Source organism: Nicotiana attenuata, unplaced genomic scaffold (assembly GCF_001879085.1).
Source record: "Nicotiana attenuata strain UT unplaced genomic scaffold, NIATTr2, whole genome shotgun sequence".
In the NCBI taxonomy this organism is placed as follows: domain Eukaryota; kingdom Viridiplantae; phylum Streptophyta; class Magnoliopsida; order Solanales; family Solanaceae; genus Nicotiana; species Nicotiana attenuata.
In genome coordinates, this window is record NW_017670936.1 from 212396 (window position 1) to 233039 (window position 20644).

The 20644-nt window shown below is 36.5% G+C and overlaps 1 protein-coding gene and 1 pseudogene across 1 annotated transcript; both read left to right on the plus strand.

Moving 5' to 3' along the window:
• Nucleotides 1-905: 905 nt before the first annotated feature.
• Nucleotides 906-4972, plus strand: LOC109244621 (protein NRT1/ PTR FAMILY 1.2-like). Its single transcript, XM_019411742.1, has 4 exons — nt 906-1070; nt 1156-1373; nt 3287-3837; nt 4026-4972. Exons 1-4 carry the CDS (start codon nt 1001-1003, stop codon nt 4921-4923), a joined length of 1737 nt encoding a protein of 578 aa, XP_019267287.1. The 5' UTR covers nt 906-1000; the 3' UTR covers nt 4924-4972.
• A 6647-nt stretch (nt 4973-11619) lies between these two features.
• LOC109244620 lies at nt 11620-17837 on the plus strand (annotated as a pseudogene).
• The last annotated feature ends 2807 nt before the right edge of the window (nt 17838-20644 follow it).

Below are 20644 nucleotides of genomic sequence, written 5' to 3' on the forward strand. Positions count from 1 at the left end.
TTGGGGTGATTGTAGTAGTATTTCAGTTATTTATAGCAGATATTTATGATATTTCCGCCGTTGAGTTTATGATATTTGATATTTATTCAGATGTTTATCTATTATGTGACTGTTGGCTTGCCTAGCAAGTAGTGTTAGTCACCGTCGCGGCTCCGGTGGAGTTGGATCGTGACACTAAGAAAAAGATATCCAACATTATCATCATTCTTAGTATTGAATTGAATTTATTTTGTTAGCATTAGTATTGATTTAAACTTTGTTTGAGTTACTACATTTATGAGCTATAAAATTTATCTACCATTTAAGAATGTTAAATTCAAACTTGAATTAATACGTTAAAAGATAAAATTGTGAAAAATTTAAGAAATTTTTACAAATTACATTACAACAAATATTTATATTATAAAATATTTATAAATATTATATAAATGTACTATCGGGTTAGTTTGGTTTTAGTTTGATTTTTTTTAGTTAAAACCAAACCAACAATGGTCAATTTTTTTCCAACACCAAACCAAATCAAACCGAATCACAATCATATTTTTTTCTTCTGATTTAACTCGAATTATTGATTTAATAACGTTTATCGACTTTCTTTGTACACACTCCTGTATACTTATTAATGTCTGCTTGACAGATTTCCTTTTCTGACAATGGTTATTATTACAGCAGGAAACATTTATTTGAAAGGAGAGAGATTTTTAAATATGAAAATCAGTGTAAGTTAATTTTACTGTGTACGAGAAGTATCTTGGAAGCATCGAATTTAAGGCGAGGTAATAGTAGGTAATGTATTGTAAGGTTATGAGTTCTAATTTTCAAGACATGGCAATTAACTGGGTTCGAAATATAATGTTTTATAACATACATTAAATAATTATTTAACACAAATCACTATGCAAAAGTCCTGTGGTTTAATGTTTCTACTCTTTCTTTTTCTCTCTTGTTCATATTAAAGCCAAGAGTGAACTGAAGAGCAATACAAGGACTGGTAGTGAAAATGGACAGAGACATAGAACTTGAGGAGAACCCAAGAAAGGGTGGTCTTAGAACAATGCCTTTCATCATTGGTACTTCTCTTTCATTTTTTTCTTCTTTTATTTTCTTTAAATTGTTTGTATGCTCATTGATTTTTTGTTTTATTGGGGTTTTCAGTAAATGAATCATTTGAGAGGGTGGCAAGTTATGGCTTACAAACAAACATGATAATCTACTTGATGACATTTTATCAAATGAGTGCTGCCACTGGAGCTAGCATTCTTGGAATATGGACTGCACTTTCAAATGGTTTGGCCATTGTTGGGGCCATTATTTCTGATTCTTACTTGGGTCGGTTCAGGGCTGTTGCCATTGGATCCATCTTCACTCTTATTGTGAGTTGTGCCATTTCATAATTTCAGGGAGATACTCTTTTTGCAATGCTAATTGTTTCATCAGTTGGAGTCAATCTGGCTTTTATCGTTTGCTTTAGTTATTCTAGTTGGTTTGAGTTTCTCTAACAGGGAATCAATTCTTATAGTTCTTGGGTGCTTTAATGTCATGTCAATGCATGGTACGGTGATGTTTGGGGCAAGTTTATCGCACCTCGACTATTTCACCGGTACCTGCTACCTCTAACTAGGATAGGTACTAGATAATTGTCCCACCAAGACTTAGGCTGATGTGAAGATTTTTTTTTTTGGTTGTGATTTGAACCCCGGTCTCCAATGAAATTTATCCACTTTTAGGCCACACCCTTGGTGTCCATCAATGGCCAAAGGGTAAATGAGTTAGCATCTTATAGGTGAAAGAGATGTATTCATCTCTTAGAGATACCCAGAGTGAGTCCTTTCTCTAATCGAACTCTTTGTGAGTATCAAATGTTGCCAGTTCAAAAAAGTTGTACTTGAGTAGCAGTCAGCGTTCCATGTTCACAAGCACTGGGAATTCCCATTTGTCTCGTCTTAACGTGTGCATCTCTTCTAGTTGAAGTCTGTACTCTACTTCCACAGCCTTCACCACTTAGTTTATGTTATATTTGGGGCACTCTCATGATTTGACTCTAAAGGGAAGTGGTGAAGTTTGTTGAACCTTGCCGCAAATAAATATGCTTGGTATTTTGAAAAGGGTATAAGAGTGGGCTCAATATCCAACAAGTTCCGAACCATGAGCCATTTGGCCTTTGGCTATTTCTCGTGTCTCAAAAGAATATGTTAGAACCAAGTTACAAGAAGTAAAGATTATATTCCTCAGTAGCATGTTCTGGTGTGCCAACTTTGTTTTGCTAGTAATCCCATCATACCAATTGAAGGAGACCTTGCAGATTGATTTCGTTTCTCAGTATGCTCATTAGAATAAGAAGCTTTTACGTTTACCATATACTGCAATCAGTACTATTGTGCTATTGCAAAGGAGTACTGGTTTAGCAGACCATTAAAGCTACAAAGATAGTCAAGAGAGCCTCGGCCAAATGGATTAGAGTGAAGTGAAAATGACTTCTATCTTTTAACATTAGGATGAGCAATTCGTTGTAGAAGGATAATTGACAAAACAGAAGGTCTTAGTCTGGTTGCCTTGAGCGGAAGGCATTATTAACATTCACGCAAGAAATTCAACAGATGCATGAGCAGCTTATGTTATCCAAATATCAATCAAGCTACATTTGTTTCTGATTTCTTTTGAAGTTCTTCTAACTGTCAGTTTCTAGATTATGTCACTTTAGCTAACTGGTACTTGACCATGTTCATTTCGAACTCCAGCAACTGTTCATCTAAGGAGTTGACCTCTTGGTCCAAAAAGATCTGATACTTTTTAAACATTTCTGTCATTACCTGCTTATGCTGATTAGGTTAGAAAGACTCGTCGAGTACCATATTATCTAATTGTCGGTTTCTTACTTCTGTAGTTCATGTTAAGTAGGACTCTGGTTCTCCTTTAGCAGAGTGAAGATTCATTGTTCAACAATTTTATTGCTGTTTCTTTATTCGTTGATACTGTGCTCCATCTATCTCGCAGCAACTTTATCATTATAGGGGAAACAAATATCTCAGTCCAGTTTCTTCTCTTTGTTAACCTCAATGTGCATTGATATAATCTATCAGTCAGCATTCAAGATAATGTAATTTGTTCCTGAGTTCATTTCTTCAGCATTTCTTGTGCATTCTATCCTTGGCTTTCTGCTGCGAGTAACAACTGCTCGAATTCTCATAAAACTCAACCATTTTGGTGTTTGACTAATAGCATACCTTTGGTCTGCTTCTCGTATTAGACTTACATGGCTAGAGAGTTTAATGCTCCTCTTCAACAGGGAATGATTATTCTTTGGCTCACTGCAATGATTCCACAACTCAAGTCCTTACCCTGCTCTCAGTTTCAACATGTTTGTAATGGAGCAACAGCAGTCCAACTTGCGGTTCTATTTTCATCTTTTGGGTTTATGTCCATTGGAGCTGGTTTTGTTAGGCCTTGTTCTATAATTTTCGGTGCCGATCAATTGGAAAAAAATGAGAACCCCGAGAACCAGAGGCTTGTTGATAGCTACTTCAACTGGTACTATGCTAGCATAGGGATTTCAACAATTTTTGCAGTTACCATTATTGTTTACATTCAAGATCGTTATGGATGGCAAGTTGGATTTGGTATCCCTGTTATCCTCATGTTTTTCTCTGTGTCGATGTTCCTAATCGGTTCTCCTCTTTATATCAAAGTGAAAGCTAAAGAAAGCTTGCTCATAGGATTGCTTCAAGCAGTTGTGGCAGCTTTTAGGAAAAGACATACCAGTCTTCCATTGACTGATTGTGATGACTGCTATCATCGGCCACTTGAATCAACTCTCCTGGCACCGTCAAATGACTTCAGGTCAGTGCCTCCATCTTTTCGTCAGTATTCCTCGAATTTTCCATAACTCTGTGTAAACAATCAAATGTGATTCGAAGACCTTATGGTCTGTTAATCACAAAACTACAGCTATAATTTTGTCACAACTTTTTCACCTTGTTTAGTGCTAAATGAAATTCCTTGACGCAAGATTTCATTGCATGTTATAGGTGTTTAAATAGAGCGTGTATGATTCAAGATCCTCAAAGAGACTTAAATCCTGATGGATCAGCTTCAAATCCGTGGTCTCTCTGCAGTGTGGAACAAGTGGAGTCATTGAAAGCTCTTGTCAGAGTACTTCCTATGTGGACCACTGGCATTATGATTTTTGTGACCACGAGCCAATTCTCATTTTCCGTACTCCAAACAAAGACAATGGATAGACATATCTTCCCTCAATTTGAAATACCAGCAGCATCCTTCAGCGTGTTCATGATTATTGCATTAACAATCTGGATTACCTTCTATGATCGTGTTTTGGTGCCTTTACTATCAAAATATACTGGACTGCCAAGAGGGTTAAGTCCTATCACCCGAATGGGGATTGGCTTAATTGTCTCCTGTATATCAATGGCATTGTCAGCAATAACAGAAAGTATAAGACGACAAAGGGCAATAGAGGAAGGGCATGATGACGACCCAAGTGCTTTAGTGAACATGTCAGCTATGTGGCTCGTGCCACAGTATGCACTACTCGGAGTGGCTGAAGCTGCCCATGCAGTTGGACAAATTGAGTTCTTCTACTCTTTGCTACCCAAAAGCATGTCCAGCATTGCATCAGCTATGTACACAATTGGTACTGCTGTGTCGAGTTTGGTTGGAAGTGTTCTGGTGAGTGGGGTGGATAGGCTTACATCAATTGGAGGTAAAACGAGCTGGCTTTCGAGCAACATTAATAGGGGTCACCTGGATTACTGTTTCTGGCTACTTGCTTTTTTAAGTTTGCTCAACTTCTTCTATTTTCTGGTCGTCTGCCGGTATTATGAACCTGGCAATGATAGGAGCTGTAGGTTATCTCATGAGTCAGAAGAGAAACGATGTAATTATAGGCTTTTACCTGAATCTTGATGATATGCTGTACAGTACCGCTGAATAATGAACTACGTACTATTTTTAACTCTTTATGGTTCAAAGAAAAAACAGTTAACCACCCATATTATCGACTAAAAAATGGGTTGGATAATAAACTTTTTAAAAGCGGGTCAAATATGAATAAGAACCATATTATCCATTTAGAAAATGGATAACCAATGTATCTAACTTTTATATTTGTAAATCCTCAAATTGAGGTTACTCAAGTTAGGGTGACTAAGCTAGCGTTTGGACATAGGTTTAGTTGAAACTTGAAAAAATAATTTTTGAAGTAGTTTTGAAAAATAATATTTGGAAGTTGAAATTATGTTTGGACATGCATTTTATTTGAAAAAAAATTGAAGTTTTGTGAGTGGGAGAACAAGTTTCACCCAAAATCTACCCTAAACTAGATTTTGGGAACTTAAAAAATAATTTCAGAAATTTTTCAAAAGTAGATCATTAATCTATGAACAAACAATGTTTTCAAAAAAGATTTGAAAAAACGGTGCCAAAATGTATGGCCAAACGGGGCCTAAAAATTCTCCCAAAAGTTATCATATGCAAGAAGTGATGGATAATATGGTTATCCATATTATCCGCTGGTTAACCCGTTTTTTATCCGTATTAAATATGGGTCAGATCAAATAATTTATGAGTTTTTTCATTACTGGTTTTCGACCCGAACCATATCTTACCCGATCCGCCCGTTTGCCCCTCCTAATCTCGTCATTTGTTTTGTGACTTTCCTCTACCAGAAGTTCAACATCTATCAACATGCATTTTGGATACCTCAGTTCTGACACATTGTCTTTTGCCAAATGGAGGCTTGGGAAATAGTATCAGCGTGTGGAAGAAAAGTTGGGATGTAAATAATTTTCACCCATCTTTAATACAACAATTTCATGAAAACACTATCTAATTTGCTAGCTTCATTATTAAGGACTCCATTTAAACATGATAAGCACCATCTTCTCGCTCATAGTTAAACTCTATTTTTGTGGTTAGTAAAATACAAAAATGTTTCTTCTTGTTACTGTTAATTTATTTCTTCATCCATTCTCCAAATACAGCCTAACCCATGATCACTAACACAAACTGTTTCTCCACCTTCTATCCATGACCATTATAGCTTGGTGACCGTGCTTAAAATCAACTTATTTCCAAAAAAATATTTTTTCAAAAGTGCTTTTCAAAAAAATACTTTTTGTAAGAAGCAGTTAGTGTTTGACTATTCAATTTGAAAATACTTTTGAGCAGCAATTAGTATTCGACCCAGCTTTTAAAAAGTACATTTAAGAACCCATTTGGCTAAGCGGCCAAAAACTACTTATTTTGAGAAGTGCTTTTACTCAAAAGTGCTTCTTAAAAAATGTATTTTTGAAAAATTACAGTTTGTGCTTGGCTAGTTCATTTGAACAGTTTTTTGCACCATGTAATTGTGTTTGAACAATCTTTTCAAAAAGTACTTTGAGTGTTAAATAACGAAAAAGACAATACATTTTCAATTTACAAGTAGTATATTATTTAAAAGAGAGGAATGAATTTAAATATTTATTATAAAAAACTTAATTAATTTTTTATAGTTAATTGGAATATAAAATATAAAGTAAAAATATATATATTAAAGATTTTAATCAATATAATAGTTATCCAAAGCAATAATTTTAGGCACCGATATTACTTATTGTTTACATGATGATTTAAATATATCAAAATATAATCATTCAGTATAAATTAAAAATCTGTTTTATTAATCCTATAAAAGAAGAGATCTATTGACAATGGAGAGACTATTTCAATAAAGAATAAGATAAGGAGAATAAAAATACGATAGAAATAAAATAAATAAAAAGAAATGGATGGTAGAAACAAAAAAGGAAAAGGAAAAAAAATAAAACTATTGAAGGATAAATTAAAAATATAAATTTATAGTAACGATACTTTTATCTTAAAACAATTATTTTTCTACTTCTGCTTTTTGGAGAAGCTAGATTTTATAGCTTCTTCCCAAACGCACAAAAATTGCTTCTGCTGCTACTCAAAAGTACTCCTCCATCTTGGCCAAACATATCAAATTTCTAAAAAAGTAACCAAAAAAATACTTTTGACATTTGAGAAGCTTGGCCAAACTAGCTCTAAGTGTATTTTATCAAAAGTGTTCTTTTAAAAAGGGCTTTTGGGGAGAATCTATTTTTTATGCTTTTCAAAAATACTTTTGGCCCCCCAAAAAAGAAAAGCAAAGATAAACAGGCGATTATTTAGGGGTGTCACTAGACATTTAAAACTGACTAAACCGATCGAACAATACCGTATCAAACCGACTTTTAGGTTTCTTTTAAAAAAATCGTAGGTATTTATATAAATATATAACCGTATCGATAATTAGGATAGGTTTTTTATTTTACAAAAATAAACCGAAAAAATACCGAACCGTCCCGTATAAATTTACATGTGGAAAATATATTTATATAATAAGTTTAAAAATAATAAAGCATAAAATTTTCTTTGGACCTTGGAATTGTTGAAATGGTTATAAGTCAACGAGTAATTTACTCAAAATATTAATTCCTAAAACCTATTATGCTACTTCTACTTAAACAAAGTTATTTCCAGCATATTCATTCGCAAGACACAAAGTATTTAGTGATTATGAGTTGCAAACTACAATGTATTGAATATCTTTCTTTTCATATAATTTAGATTTATCTTTTTGAATATTTAATCTTCTATAGACTTTATTCTTGAGTGTAACCACCTGACCCGTTCGTTTTGAGCATTTGCACTTTGCTCGCCAGTTATCGGGCATGAATAGCCCCGTATGATGTATTATGACTTATGTAAATCGTCGGTTTTGGTTTTCAGGGTAATCGGAATGGATATGGAAGAATGATTCTCAGCTTGAAGCTTTAAATTTGAAAGGTTTGAACAAGTTTTGACTTTCTAGTATTCGATCTCGTATTTGGATTTTTATGATTTGGTTAGCTCCGCTAAGTGATTTTGGACTTGGGAGCTCGTCCGGAATGTGATTTGAGGCTCGTGGTAGAATTAGGCTTGAATCGTCGAAATTCGAAACTTGGCATTTCCCGGTCGATAGTGAAAATCTTGATATCGGGGTCGAAATGGAATTCCGGAAATTGGAGTAGGCCCGTTGTGTCATTTGTGACGTGCGTGCAAAATTACGGGTCAGTTGGACGAGGTTTGATATGTTTTTGCATTGGTTGCGGAATTCGGAAGTTTGGAAATCCTTAGGCTTGAATCCGAGGCTGATTTGGTGTTTCGATATTGTTTTGAGTGTTCCGAAGGTTGGTATAAGTTAAATGATGATATGTGACTTGTCGGCATGTTTGGTTGAGGTCCCGAGGGCCTCGGGATGGATTCAGATGGTTGACGGATTGGTTTTTAAGGTTTGAGAGTTGATGAAATTTCTGGTGTGTTTCAGCTGTCATAACCGCACCTGCGGAGTGGGAACCGCAGGTGCGACAACGAAAAAGTGGAGGATCAGCCGCAGAAGCAGCCATAGCGGAGAGGGCAAGAGGCGCAGGTGCGAACATCGTACCGCACCTGCGAGACCGCAGGAGCGAGAAGTTGACCGCAGAAGCGGGTCCTAGAATTTAAGTGAGGACCGCACTTGTGATGGATTTTCCGCAGGTGCGGCGTCGCAGATGCGACTAGAAGATCGCAGGTGCGGAAGTGCTGGGCAGAAAGTATATAAGTTCCCCTTCGCGAATTTCTGCCATTTCTTGACCATTTTTTTAACGCGTTAGAGCTTAGGAGCTGTGATTTCAAGAGGGAATCAAGTGTTTTCAGTGAGGTAAGCTACTTGGTCCTTGTATCTTGTGTTTATGGCGATTATTCCATTGCTTAATCATGATATTAGTGGGAAATTAGGGAAGATATTGGGAGATTAGGGCTTGAAATTGGTGAGTTTAAATTGGGGATTTGACGGGCCATCTAAGGTCCAATTTTGAGGATTTTGGTATGTATAGACTCGGGAGTGAAAGGAGTTTCTAGTTTTGTGATTTTTGTTAAATTTCGAGACGTGGGCCCGGGGGGCGGGTTTGAGCAATTTCGGAAACTTTGATTTAATTTGATAATTTTCACGTGGGCTTTGTTCCTTTAGCATGTGTTAATGAAATAATTCTGATTTTGGATAGATTCAGGATGAGTTGAGGCCGAGCGAGCGGCAAGGGCATCGCGATGTAGATTTTCGTCCTGTTTGAGGTAAGTAATGATTGTAAATCTAGTCTTGAGGGTATGAAACCCCAGAATTTCGTGTTATTTTGATAAATGAGGTGACACACATGCTAGGTGACGGGCGTGTGGGCGTGCACCAGTAGGGATTGTGACTTGGTCCGTCCCGTGGCAACTGTAAAGTTGCATATTTTGATAAACTCTATATGATATCTATGTGTTTTAGAAATGACTCTGTTAACTTGGGTCGAATGCCATGTTTGGGGCCTTGTGCCGTACTGTTTGGACTCTCAGGGGTATTTTACTACTATCCTCACACTATTTTGATTCGAAAGCATATTCCAGTCATGATTTTTACATGTTTATTGTCTGATTCAGTTTCATTACTCTGCTTTTTAAATATATGAAAGTTGTTTGGGCTGAGTTCCCTGATTTGTTACTGAAATGCTCGAGTGGCTTTTGAGGTTGATGACTGAGAGAGGCCGAGGGCCTATTGGTGAGGATTATATAATTATGGATCGGGTTGCATGCCAAAATGCACGCCGCGGCGATATTGGGTCGGGCTGCACACCGCAGCGATATAGCGCTTGGGCTGTAGGAGCCCCTCCGGAGTCTGCACACCCCCAGTGAGCGCAGGCGACTATATATTTATGGATCGGGCTGCACGCCACAACGGTTATTATAAGGTACCTATTGAGCTTGAGTGTTGAGTACGAGCGCTGGTTAATAAGAATTGAGTCAGGAGTGACTGAGAGGCTTGCCCAAGGGGCAAAATATATATGAGTGATATTTTGCCCGAGGGGCTTGTTTTTATGAAATTACTGTTTTCACTCTTCTTTTATACTGAGCCTCTATTGAAAATGTTGAATTAATATTTTAAACAACTTTCATTGAAACTGGAATTTTGACGAGATGTTCGGAATTTTAACTGATGATTTGAACCTTGTTATTTCCACTGAGGTTTTTATGTTATGAGATGTATACGATTTTTAAAATGCTCGTCACTGCACTCAGTCTTTATTTACCTTTATTACTTACTGAGTTGGCGTACTCACATTACTCCCTGTACCTTGTGTGCAGATTCAGGTATTTCTGAACCCGATAGCGAGTGTTGATTACTTAATGGCAGGTTCATCGAAGTTAGCAAGGTAGCTGCCTGGCGATCGCAGCCCTGCTTTCCTCCCTCCTTATTCCCCCTTAGTTGTATTCGGTGATTTTTCTCGGCCATGTTGGTCTTGATGTTGTCAGACGGTTGTAGTAGATGCTCATGACTAGTGACACCCAGATGTGAGGCTTTATTTCCGCACTGTTGTTTTATTTTAAACACTTTATAGAGGTTTATTGTTAAATAGTTTTGATTTTATCCTAAGAACGAAAATATTTGGTTTTGGGATTGTGTCGGCAGGCCTGTTCCATGATAGGCGCCATCACGACCGGGTTAGTTTTGGGATCATGACATTGAGTCTCAGCCTGATTAACATCTTTTCACTCGTGTGATTTATATTTTCTTTATCTTTGCTTGATTTCTTTTACGTTGTTGTAGAATAGCTGATGAATCTATACTCTGTTTTTTCAATTCATCACCCTTTAAATAGTAAAAATATCTAGAGAGTTTTGCTAAGTCCTATAAAAGAACATATGTTATTGCATTCTAGTTCTACTGGTGACTTTTACATGACATTTAAAAAAATACTTAAAATTAACCGAACCGTACCGATATTGAAGAGAAACCGACATGATTGGGACGGTTGCGAAAATCTAATTTTTGTTATACATAATAGAATAATCGAAAAATTAGTATGGTACAAATTTTTATAAAATAACCGGCCGACCGAATCATTGACACCCCTACTGTTATTCACTCTATAAATCAGTTAAATGTATGTGAAACTTACCGGTACAAGAAAAATTATCTTGCTAATAGTTTGATATATTCCTTCCTAATTATGAACCTCACAATTTTGCAGATAGTGACAGGGGCGGATTTAGGGGGCGGAAGGGGGTTCACCCGAACCCCTTTGCCGAAAAATTACACTATATATATAAGGCAAAATCTATTTTTTACCTCTATATATTAAGTTTTGAACCCCCTTAACACAACCCAAAAGTGTAGTTTAGTGGTCAAGGGAGTTCAAAATCTTCCTAAGGTCATAAGTTCAATTCCCACTAGCTACAAAAAAAAAATTTTGAACCCCTTTCGTGGAGATCCTGCTAACAAAAGTCTAAGGCTTGACATAAAGGGATATTATTATAGCAGCAACTATAGGAAAGACATTCAATTTGAAAAGAAACATAATTTTCAGTAGAAGTCAATATATGAACTACTAGTAGTACACATGAGTATTAATCTACTGAATACTTACAATTATTTTTGGAAGTGTGGAATTTAAGGCTGCAGGGAATAGTGGATAACGCGGGGTTTAAGTTTCTAATCTTTCTTCTCTGGGTATATTAAAGCCAAGAGTGAACTGAAGAGGGAAACGTACAATGATAGTGAAAATGGGGAGAGACACAGAACCTGAGCAGGAGACAAGAAAGGGTGGTTTTAAAACCATGCCTTTCATCATTGGTGCTTCTCTTTCATTTTCTCCTTTAAATTGTTTATAATGCTCAATTAATGATTGTTTCTGATTCTTACTTGGGTCGTTTCAGGGCTGTTGCCTTTGGATCCATCTCCTCTCTTTTTGTGAGTTTTGTGCCATTCATAATTTCAAAGAATTAGCTTTATTTGAAATACTAGTGTCACCAGTTGACCTGGATTTCATTGTTTGTTTCAGTTGTTCTAGTGTTCTTGTTTCTTTTATCTTTACCTGTTTTAGCTGGTAACAGTTATTCTAGTTAGTTTGGGTTTTCTTAAACAGGGAATCAACTGGTTTAGTTTTTGAGTGCTTTAATACCTCGACTATTTCAGTAGGTACCTAATATCACCAACCAACATGATTACTAGGTAACTCTACCCATCAAGATTTAGGTTGACACGAAGAAATCACCTGGCGTTTTGTGTCCCTGCTTGGACTTAAACCCTGGTTTTCACCTACTTCATTGACCGCTAGATCATACCCTTGGGCGCTCATATGTAATGTCAGGCTAATGAATTAGCACCTTCTTGGTGAAAGAGACAGATTCATGTCTTTAGTTTCAGTATGAGCCCTTTTTCTAAATCATTTCTTTGTGAATATTAAATGTAGATAGTTAGAGAATTTGTCATAAGAGAGCAACGTATGCATCAGAATAGTTGAGGTGCGCACAAGCTGGTTCGAACACCATCATTATTAAAAAAAAATCGTAAGGGAGCCTATTGAATATAGGTAGAATTAAAATAAAATTATGCACAAGCGCAAAAGTCCTGGAATGTTTTTTGTTGGTTTTTTAAAAGATGGGGCAGCAAAAATATTAAAAGTAAAGATTGAAAATGTCTCTCAATAATTTTATTAAGCATAACAGGGCTTTAAATAGCCAATCACGAACATAAGCTGCAGAAAATCTGCATAACAAGAATTCAAAAAAACTAAAATATCTCAACAAACCTAAAAAATCTAACTGAAATTTAAATTCAAAAAAGTAGATTTATCCTAAAATTAAGCTAACTTATTATGCTAAAAAAATGCAATAGTAACTGAAGCAAATCATCAACATTTTTGTCCCTTTAGATGCCAGTGTAAGAGCTGCTGAGGAGCATTAGGAATTCTTGTAGTATCCACTGGTTCTTGCTTACTGTTTTCTTTTCGGTTCTATGCTTCAATAGTACTAGGTAGTATTTATGCCTTTCGAATTTCTTCTAACCGTGTGTTTCTAAACTATATGTTACTTTTGCTAAATCTGTTACATGACTGTGCTCATTTTGGATAATGTGATTTGTTCCTATCTTCATCTCTCCAGTGTGCGTTGTATGCTTGGCTAATAGCATCTCTTTGTTCTCTTTCTCGTATAAGACTTACATGCCTAGAGTTTTTAACTTTCTTTTTCAACAGGGAATGATTATTATTTGGCTCACTACCGTGATTCCACAGCTCAGGTCTTCACCCTGCTCTCAGTTCCAACAAGTTTGTAACGGAGCAACAGCACTCCAACTCGCTGTTCTATTTTCATCTATTGGGTTTATGTCCCTTGGAGCTGGTTATTAGACCTTGCTTGTATAATATTTGGTGCTGATCGATTGGAAGAAAAAGAGAACCCTGAGAACGAAAGGCTTATCGATAGCTATTTCAACTGGTACTATGCTAGCACAGGGATTTCAGCTATGTTTGCACTTACTATTATCGTTTATATTCAAGATCATTATGGTTGGCAAAATTGGCTTTGGTATTCCTGCTATCCTCATGTTTTTCTCTGCATCAATGTTCCTAATTGGTTCTCCTCTTTATATTAAAGTGAAAGCTAAAGAAAGCTTGCTCATAGGATGATAGGATTGTTTCAAGCAGTTGTAGCAGCTTTTAGGAAAAGAAACACCAGTCTTGCATTGGCTGATTGTGATCTAAGTTGCTCTGACACGGGTACGGGTGTCCGACACGGGTGCGGATCTAGAGATCGGATCCTTTGAGATGGAAATTTTAAGATTCGGGAATACGGATCTTAGAACCGACACGGGTGCGGGGATCCGGCTAAAAATTATTTAAAAATAAAAATAAAAATATCTTTAAATTATGATTTTATGGAATACTTACCTATATAGTTACAATTAAACATTAGTTTAAATGTAGGTAAACAATCTAAAATTTGGGATGAACTAATATTATGAATTTGAATTAACAAAAAGTATGTTTCTTAATGTTGAGAATAAATAATAATTAGGAATGTAAGTACATACTTTTTTTTTGTAAGTACATACACATTAGGAATGTAAATATCATATTTTTATAAAGCATTTCAAAGTTTCATCCAATATACACTTTTTCTTACATTAAATAATTAAACTATTGTATATACATTATTTTATATAATTATTTTTCTGAAAAATATACTTATGCCATTAAAGTGTAGTCTATTCTTTTAATTATAATATCTTTAATGTTAATATCTTTAATATTTAGAGATTTAAACCAACTAAAATTTTATTTATTGATTATAATTGTAAAAATATATTCTAAATGAGTAAAATTTCCTCGGAGTTTGCAAACACTTAATATGTATTTTATTTTATAATTTAAATACATTATTCAAAACTTATCTTATTTTTTTAACCTATTTACTCATTGACTTGGAAAAGTCTAATTTTTATAAACTTAAAACTTTTGAACATAGTATTTGTAATGTTTATCTCAATAACTAACGTGGCAAAATATTAGAATAACAAACTGGTCACTCCTAAATCCTAATTAGTCCCTTAGTCGTCTTCTTCAGTCCTTCTCTGCGCCGTTCTTCATCATCTTCCCCAACAAAACCTTCTCCATGTCTCTGGTTTTTTCCAGTACAACAGACCCATTCGAGCCCTTCCCAATATGCCTCAGTCCAGTAGTCCACCACCCATCAACAACTTCTCTGCCCTAAAAAAAAAAACACAGATCTTGATTTCAGAAACCTGCAGCATGAAAACTCAAAGATTGAAGACAAAAAGCTTCAAAGGAGACAAAAGAACTAGTATGATTTACTACATAGCAGCGAAATTGAAGGTATTTCGTTTCCCATCTCTTCAAATCTTTACTTAGGGAAATCAATTTTCCCAAATTTTTGGTCAACGCACCCGATCTTGTCTGACCGGATCCGACGCAGATCCCACACCCTTACCCGTGTCAGTGTCGTGTCGACACGGGTACGGCACCGAAAGTGCCGTGTCCGAGTAACTTAGATTGTGATCATCGGCAACTTGAAACAGTGCTCGTGGCACTGTCAAGTGACTTCAGGTCAGTGCCTCCGTCTTTTCCTTAATGTCAATATTCCTCAACTTTGCCATGCACTTTGTGTAAAGCAATAAACTATGATTTGAAGTGTCTATGATCTATTAATCACATAACTATAGCTATAATATATACTCCTGTCACAACTCTTTCACCTTCTCCGATGCTAAATGATATTGCATGTTATAGGTGTTTAAATAGAGCTTGCATGATTCAAGATCCTCAAAGAGAGTTGAATCCTGATGGATCAGCTTCAAATCCGTGGAGTCTCTGCAGTGTGGAACAAGTGGAATCATTGAAGGCTCTTTTCAGAATACTTCCCATGTGGTCCAGCGGTATTATGATCTTTGTGACCATAGCTCAATTTGCATTTTCCATACTTCAAACAAAGACTATGGATACACATATCTTCCCTCAGTTCGAAGTACCAGCAGCATCATTTGCTACGTTCCTGATTATTGCTTCAACAATCTGGCTTATCTTGTATGATCGCATTTTGGTCCCTTTACTATCAAAATATACAGGACAACGAGAAGGGCTAAGTCCTGTCACCCGAATGGGGTTTGGCTTAGTTATCTCCTGTATCTCTATGGCATTGTCAGCAATAACGAAAGCATAAGACGACAAAGGGCAATAGAGCAAGGGCTTGAGGACGACCCAAAAGCTTTAGTGAACATGTCAGCTATGTGGTTCGTGCCACAATATGCACTACTCGGAGTGGCTGAGGCTGCCCGCCATGCAGTTGGACAGATAGAGTTCTACTACTCTCTCACCCAAGAGCATTGCACCAGCTATGTACACAATTGGGACTGCTGTTTCGGGTTTGGTTGGAAGTATTCTGGTGAGTGGGGTGGATTGGCTTACATCAACCGGAGGTAAAACGAGCTGGCTTTCGAGCAACATAAATAGGGGTCACCTGGATTACTATTTCTGGCTACTTACCTTTTTGAGTGTGGCCAACTTCTTCTATTTTCTGGTCGTTTTCCGGTTTTATGAACCTAGAAATGATGGGAGCAATAGGTTATCTCATGAGGCAGAAGGGAAACAATGTGATTATATGCTTTTACCTGAATCTTGATGGTAGTGCTAACCTGCCCAATCCGCCCATATTTTAGTGGGTTGGATGAGTGATATTTAAGTCGGGTAAAATATGGGCTCCAACCCATAGTCAACCCGTAGAAATATGGGTATTCATGGGTAAAATATGGGTTGGACTAGTGGGTTGTCTTCCAACTTTTTCATATTTGTTTAGTTTAACATTTTCCTTATGAATTCATTTTCCTCCAATTGAAAGAAATTATTTTACTTATCAAGAGAAGGAAAAATATTTTTCAAGAGTCTTTTTCAATCTAACCCACCATATGCCTCATCCCCACCCCCACTCCAAACCACCCTAGCCCACCCCACGCCTACACCCACTACTACCATCCCAACCCCATCGAACTCAATAGAAAAATTATTAAGAGTACTTTCTTTTTTATTTCGATAAAATGCAGTAGAAATTCTTTCATTTCAACAGAATAAGTATTTTCTGATGTAGAAAAAGTATTTTCTTTCATTTTAATAAAATAAGTACTTTCTTTTCTTATTGTAGAAAGATTACTTTATTTTTAAATCAAAAATAGTATTTTCTTTTTAGTTATGGAGCACATATTTACGTTGAGTTTGTACAGAGTCATGTATTTCAACGTAGATTGTTGTTGAAACTTGCTATTTTCATGTAATATTTTAGGATTTAATGCTCAAGTTTTTGTTGACCTACTCTCTTCTACTCTCTTTTAATCGTCTGTACTATTCTTTTATTTTCTTTATATATTTCATGTATGTAGTATATTTTTTGAATATAAATAGTATCTTTCTATTTAGAGTATTTTTTTTTTTGAATTTATTTAGTTTTATATTGGATTGCAGACAATATGAACAAAGTGAAAAAAGCACAAATTCATATATTATTAGTGATATTGCTTGATGTGCATTAAGCACCTTTTTTTCCTAAAATAAAAACTATCATATTTTGTGGAAGAGTAACTTAAGTTCACAATATGGTACATAAATTTGAATAAATTTAATTAAGGAAAGTATATATTATTTCAGTTAAGCTTATGTCACTAAATAATCTGAGCAAAAGCAAAAATATAAATTGCAATTGAAAAAAAATACACTTATATAATATGGGTTAACCCATATTCAACCCGCCCATTTGACACCCAACCCGTTTTTTACCCGCAAGAAAAATGGGCGGGTTGAGACCCAACCCATTTTTAACCCGTCCAAATTTAATCCAACCCGCCCATTTGCCACCACTATTACTTGATGGTATGTTGTACTGCTTTGCTGAACAATGGACTACTATGTTTGCCAATTAAGTGTTTTTATATGTTTAGTCTTTAGACCTCTACATTTCTTCATGTATTTTATGAATTTCCTCTACAAAAATGTGAACATGGGTTTTTGATTACTTAGTTTAGTACATTGTCGTTTGCAATGGAGGCTTGAGTGTACAGGGTAAAATAAGTTAGTGACAGCTGGGCGAATGACGGAATTTCACGTGGAACTAAAGACAGATGGGACGTGAGTCAGCAAACAGCTGGCACCGAATGTAAGCATACGATCGGTGCTGAAAGAATCCCGAAGACAGAGTAGCCGGTAACAAAGATTCAAAGAATTGCCATCCGATACCATTTAATGGGCAGCTGTTACAAAGAATTTCTGCATTTATAGACAACCGTGCATCCATCAAGGAAGGTTTTATTCTCATTGAAAAGGAACTTGATTTGGGGATCTTGTCTTCCTGAATAGAGCTATAAATAGGAGGTACATCCATTGTAGACACGAAATACTCTGCACAAAAAAAAGTTATAATCTACTTTCTTATTACGCTTAGTCTTAGTGCTTGAACATTGCTCCCACTCTTGCCATCAGAAAGTGTGATGACCCAAAGGGTCATCTTTTGTTTTAAAGTCTATTTCTGTGTTCTGAGGCCTTGAAAACTTCCTTGTATCTCTTCTCGATTTGCGTGCGCGGTCTGGGCGCGATTCCGGAAAGCTTTTATGTGAATTTTAAGAAAAATATTAAAAATTTGGCCATTAAAATTGATTAAAGTTGACTTCAGTCAACATTTTTGGTAAACAGACCCGGACCCGTGATTTGACGATCCCGTAGGGTCCGTAGTAAAATATGGGATTTGGGCGTATGCCCAGAATCGAATTCCGAGGTCCCTAGCCCGAGAAAAGAATTTTTAAAGAAAATTGTTTGCTGGAAAATATAAAGACTTTTGGAAATGAATTGGTGTGTGTTCTTGATGGTATCGGGCCCGTGTTTTGGTTCCAGAGTCCGGTACAGGTCTATTTAATATTTACGTCATATCTGTAAAATTTGGTAAGAATCGGAGTTGATTTGATATGAATCGGACCCATAGTTGAGAAAATGGAAATTTCAATGTTCTTGAAGAATTTCATGAATTTGAGGTTAGATTCGTAGTTGCTGATGTTTATTTGATGATTTGATCGCACGAGCAAGTCTGTATGATGTTCTTAGGCTTGCGTGCATGTTTGGTTTGGAGCCCTGAGGGCTCGGGTGAGTTTTGGATGGGCCACGGAGTGAGTTTGGACTTTGAAAACTTCAGATTTGCATCTGGTATTTGTTGCAGGCTCTGATCTCACAATTACGAGGTCAGGCTTCACAATTGTGAGCCTGTCAGGTTTGATAATTGCGAGGGTTCTTATCGCAATTGGGGTGCCTGCCTTGGGCAGCACTTGTTCGCAATTGCGAACTTCTTCTTCGCATTTGCGAAGTCAACAGGAGTCAATCCTTCGCAATTGCGACATATTGTTTGCAATTGCGACAGCACCAGACCTTGCAGCAGGTTCGCATTTGCGAAGCCTGTCTCGCAATTGCGAGCTTCGCAATTGCGAAGCTCCTGTCGCAAATGCGACATCTGCAGCTGATCAAAATTTTATTTGGACGGGATTTTCACTTCACTTCTCAAATTTTCAAACCCTAAACTCCCATAGGCGATTTTCTTGAATAGAGTTCTTCCTCAAATCATAGGTAAACGATTTCCAACTCATTTTCTTCAATCTATTTCATCTTTTTACATTATTTCATTTTAAAATCTAGGGTTTTTCATGGGAAATTGGGTGTTCTTGGGTAGAAATTAGGATTTTTTGAATTTTGGGGATTTTGACCTCAATTTGAGGTCGGATTTCAAAACTAATTGCATATTTGAGTTCGTGGGTGAATGGGTAATCGAGTTTTGATTCGAACTTCGAGTTTTGACCAAGCGGGTCCGGGGTCGGGTTTTGACTTTTTGGGAAAAACATTGGGAAATTCATATTCATGCATTTGAATTGGTTTAATTAGCATTTATTGATGTTATTGAATTAATTATGGATAGATACGAGTGAATTGGTGGTGGAATCGAGAGGGAAAGCGGTGGTTGAGTGTTGAATTGTCCGTTGGCTTGAGGTAAGTGTTTGGTTTAACCTTGACTTGAGGGAATAGGAATTCCCGACTTATGTGCTAAATGAAATATCATGTGTGTGGCGTATAAGTGTGGTGACGAGTACCTATTCGCCACCAAATTTCCAGTTTGGTTTGTTCCCCTCCCTGTTTCCTATTATACCATTTCTTGCCTTATTTACTACTTGATCATACATGTTTCCATGCCTTAATTGCTACTTGATCATACATGTTTTCATGCCTTAATTGTTATTTGATCACAAATGTTCCATGTCTAATTGTTTCATGTTAACTGTTTTCCCTTCTTTGAGTTGTTTAATTTTTACACGTTAGTTGTTGATGTTTCCGATGGGGTATTAATGGTTTCGTAGCTTCATTTTATTACCCCGTTGGTATATATGGATTCATTGGTGCCTTATGGTGCACGTTGGTTGGTCTCGCTGATTTGGTTTCATGAGTGAAGTTTCATAATCTTAGCGATATTCTATTGTGTAGTTGGAGTATGAGAATTGTGGAAATTGAGTTAACTTGTGAAGCACCTTGTGTTTATTATTTGTTATTGGTGTTGATATATACATAAGTTAGGATCTGGTTGCACGCCACAACAGGAGGAATAAGGGAGGATTGTGATTGTCTGGTGGGATCGGGTTACATGCCGCAACAAGGAGTAATAAGGGTGGACAGGTGGGATCGGGTTGTGCGCCGCAACAAGAGGAATAAGGGTGATATGTGTTGAGGAGTAATAAGGGAGGACAAGTGGGATCGGGTTGCGCGCTGCAACAAGGAGGAATAACGGATGTTATTGATACCGTTATTGTTGGAACATTGATATTGTTATTGTTTATATGGCGGAATTCGGGATACACGCCTGTGACGACCCAAAGGGTCATCACCTGTTTTCTCTTTCATTCCGTGCTTCCGAGGCTTTGAAAACCTCACTTTTACTTGCCTCGATTTGCGTGAGCAGTACGGACGCGTAGCCGGAAAGCTTAAATATGAATTCTGTGTAAAAATTTATGAATTTTGATATTAATATGAATAAAGTTGACTTTGGTCAATATTTTGGGTAAACGGAGCCGGAGCCGTGATTGGACGGTCCCCGAGGGTCCGTAAAAAAATATGAGACTCGGGCATATGCGCGGAGTCTAAATCCGAGGTCTAGAGCCCGAGAAAAAAAAATTTCTGTGAAATTGTTTTTCTGAAATTATTAAGGAAAATGGAAATGAAAA

Excerpts from the sequence above, each read along its gene's own strand:
- LOC109244621 (XM_019411742.1), top strand. The coding sequence starts at position 1,001 with ATGGACAGAGACATAGAACTTGAGGAGAACCCAAGAAAGGGTGGTCTT. Across the intron at positions 1,071-1,155 it reads AACAATGCCTTTCATCATTG|TAAATGAATCATTTGAGAGG; the intron begins GTACTTCTCTTT and ends TGGGGTTTTCAG. Across the intron at positions 1,374-3,286 it reads GATCCATCTTCACTCTTATT|GGAATGATTATTCTTTGGCT; the intron begins GTGAGTTGTGCC and ends CCTCTTCAACAG.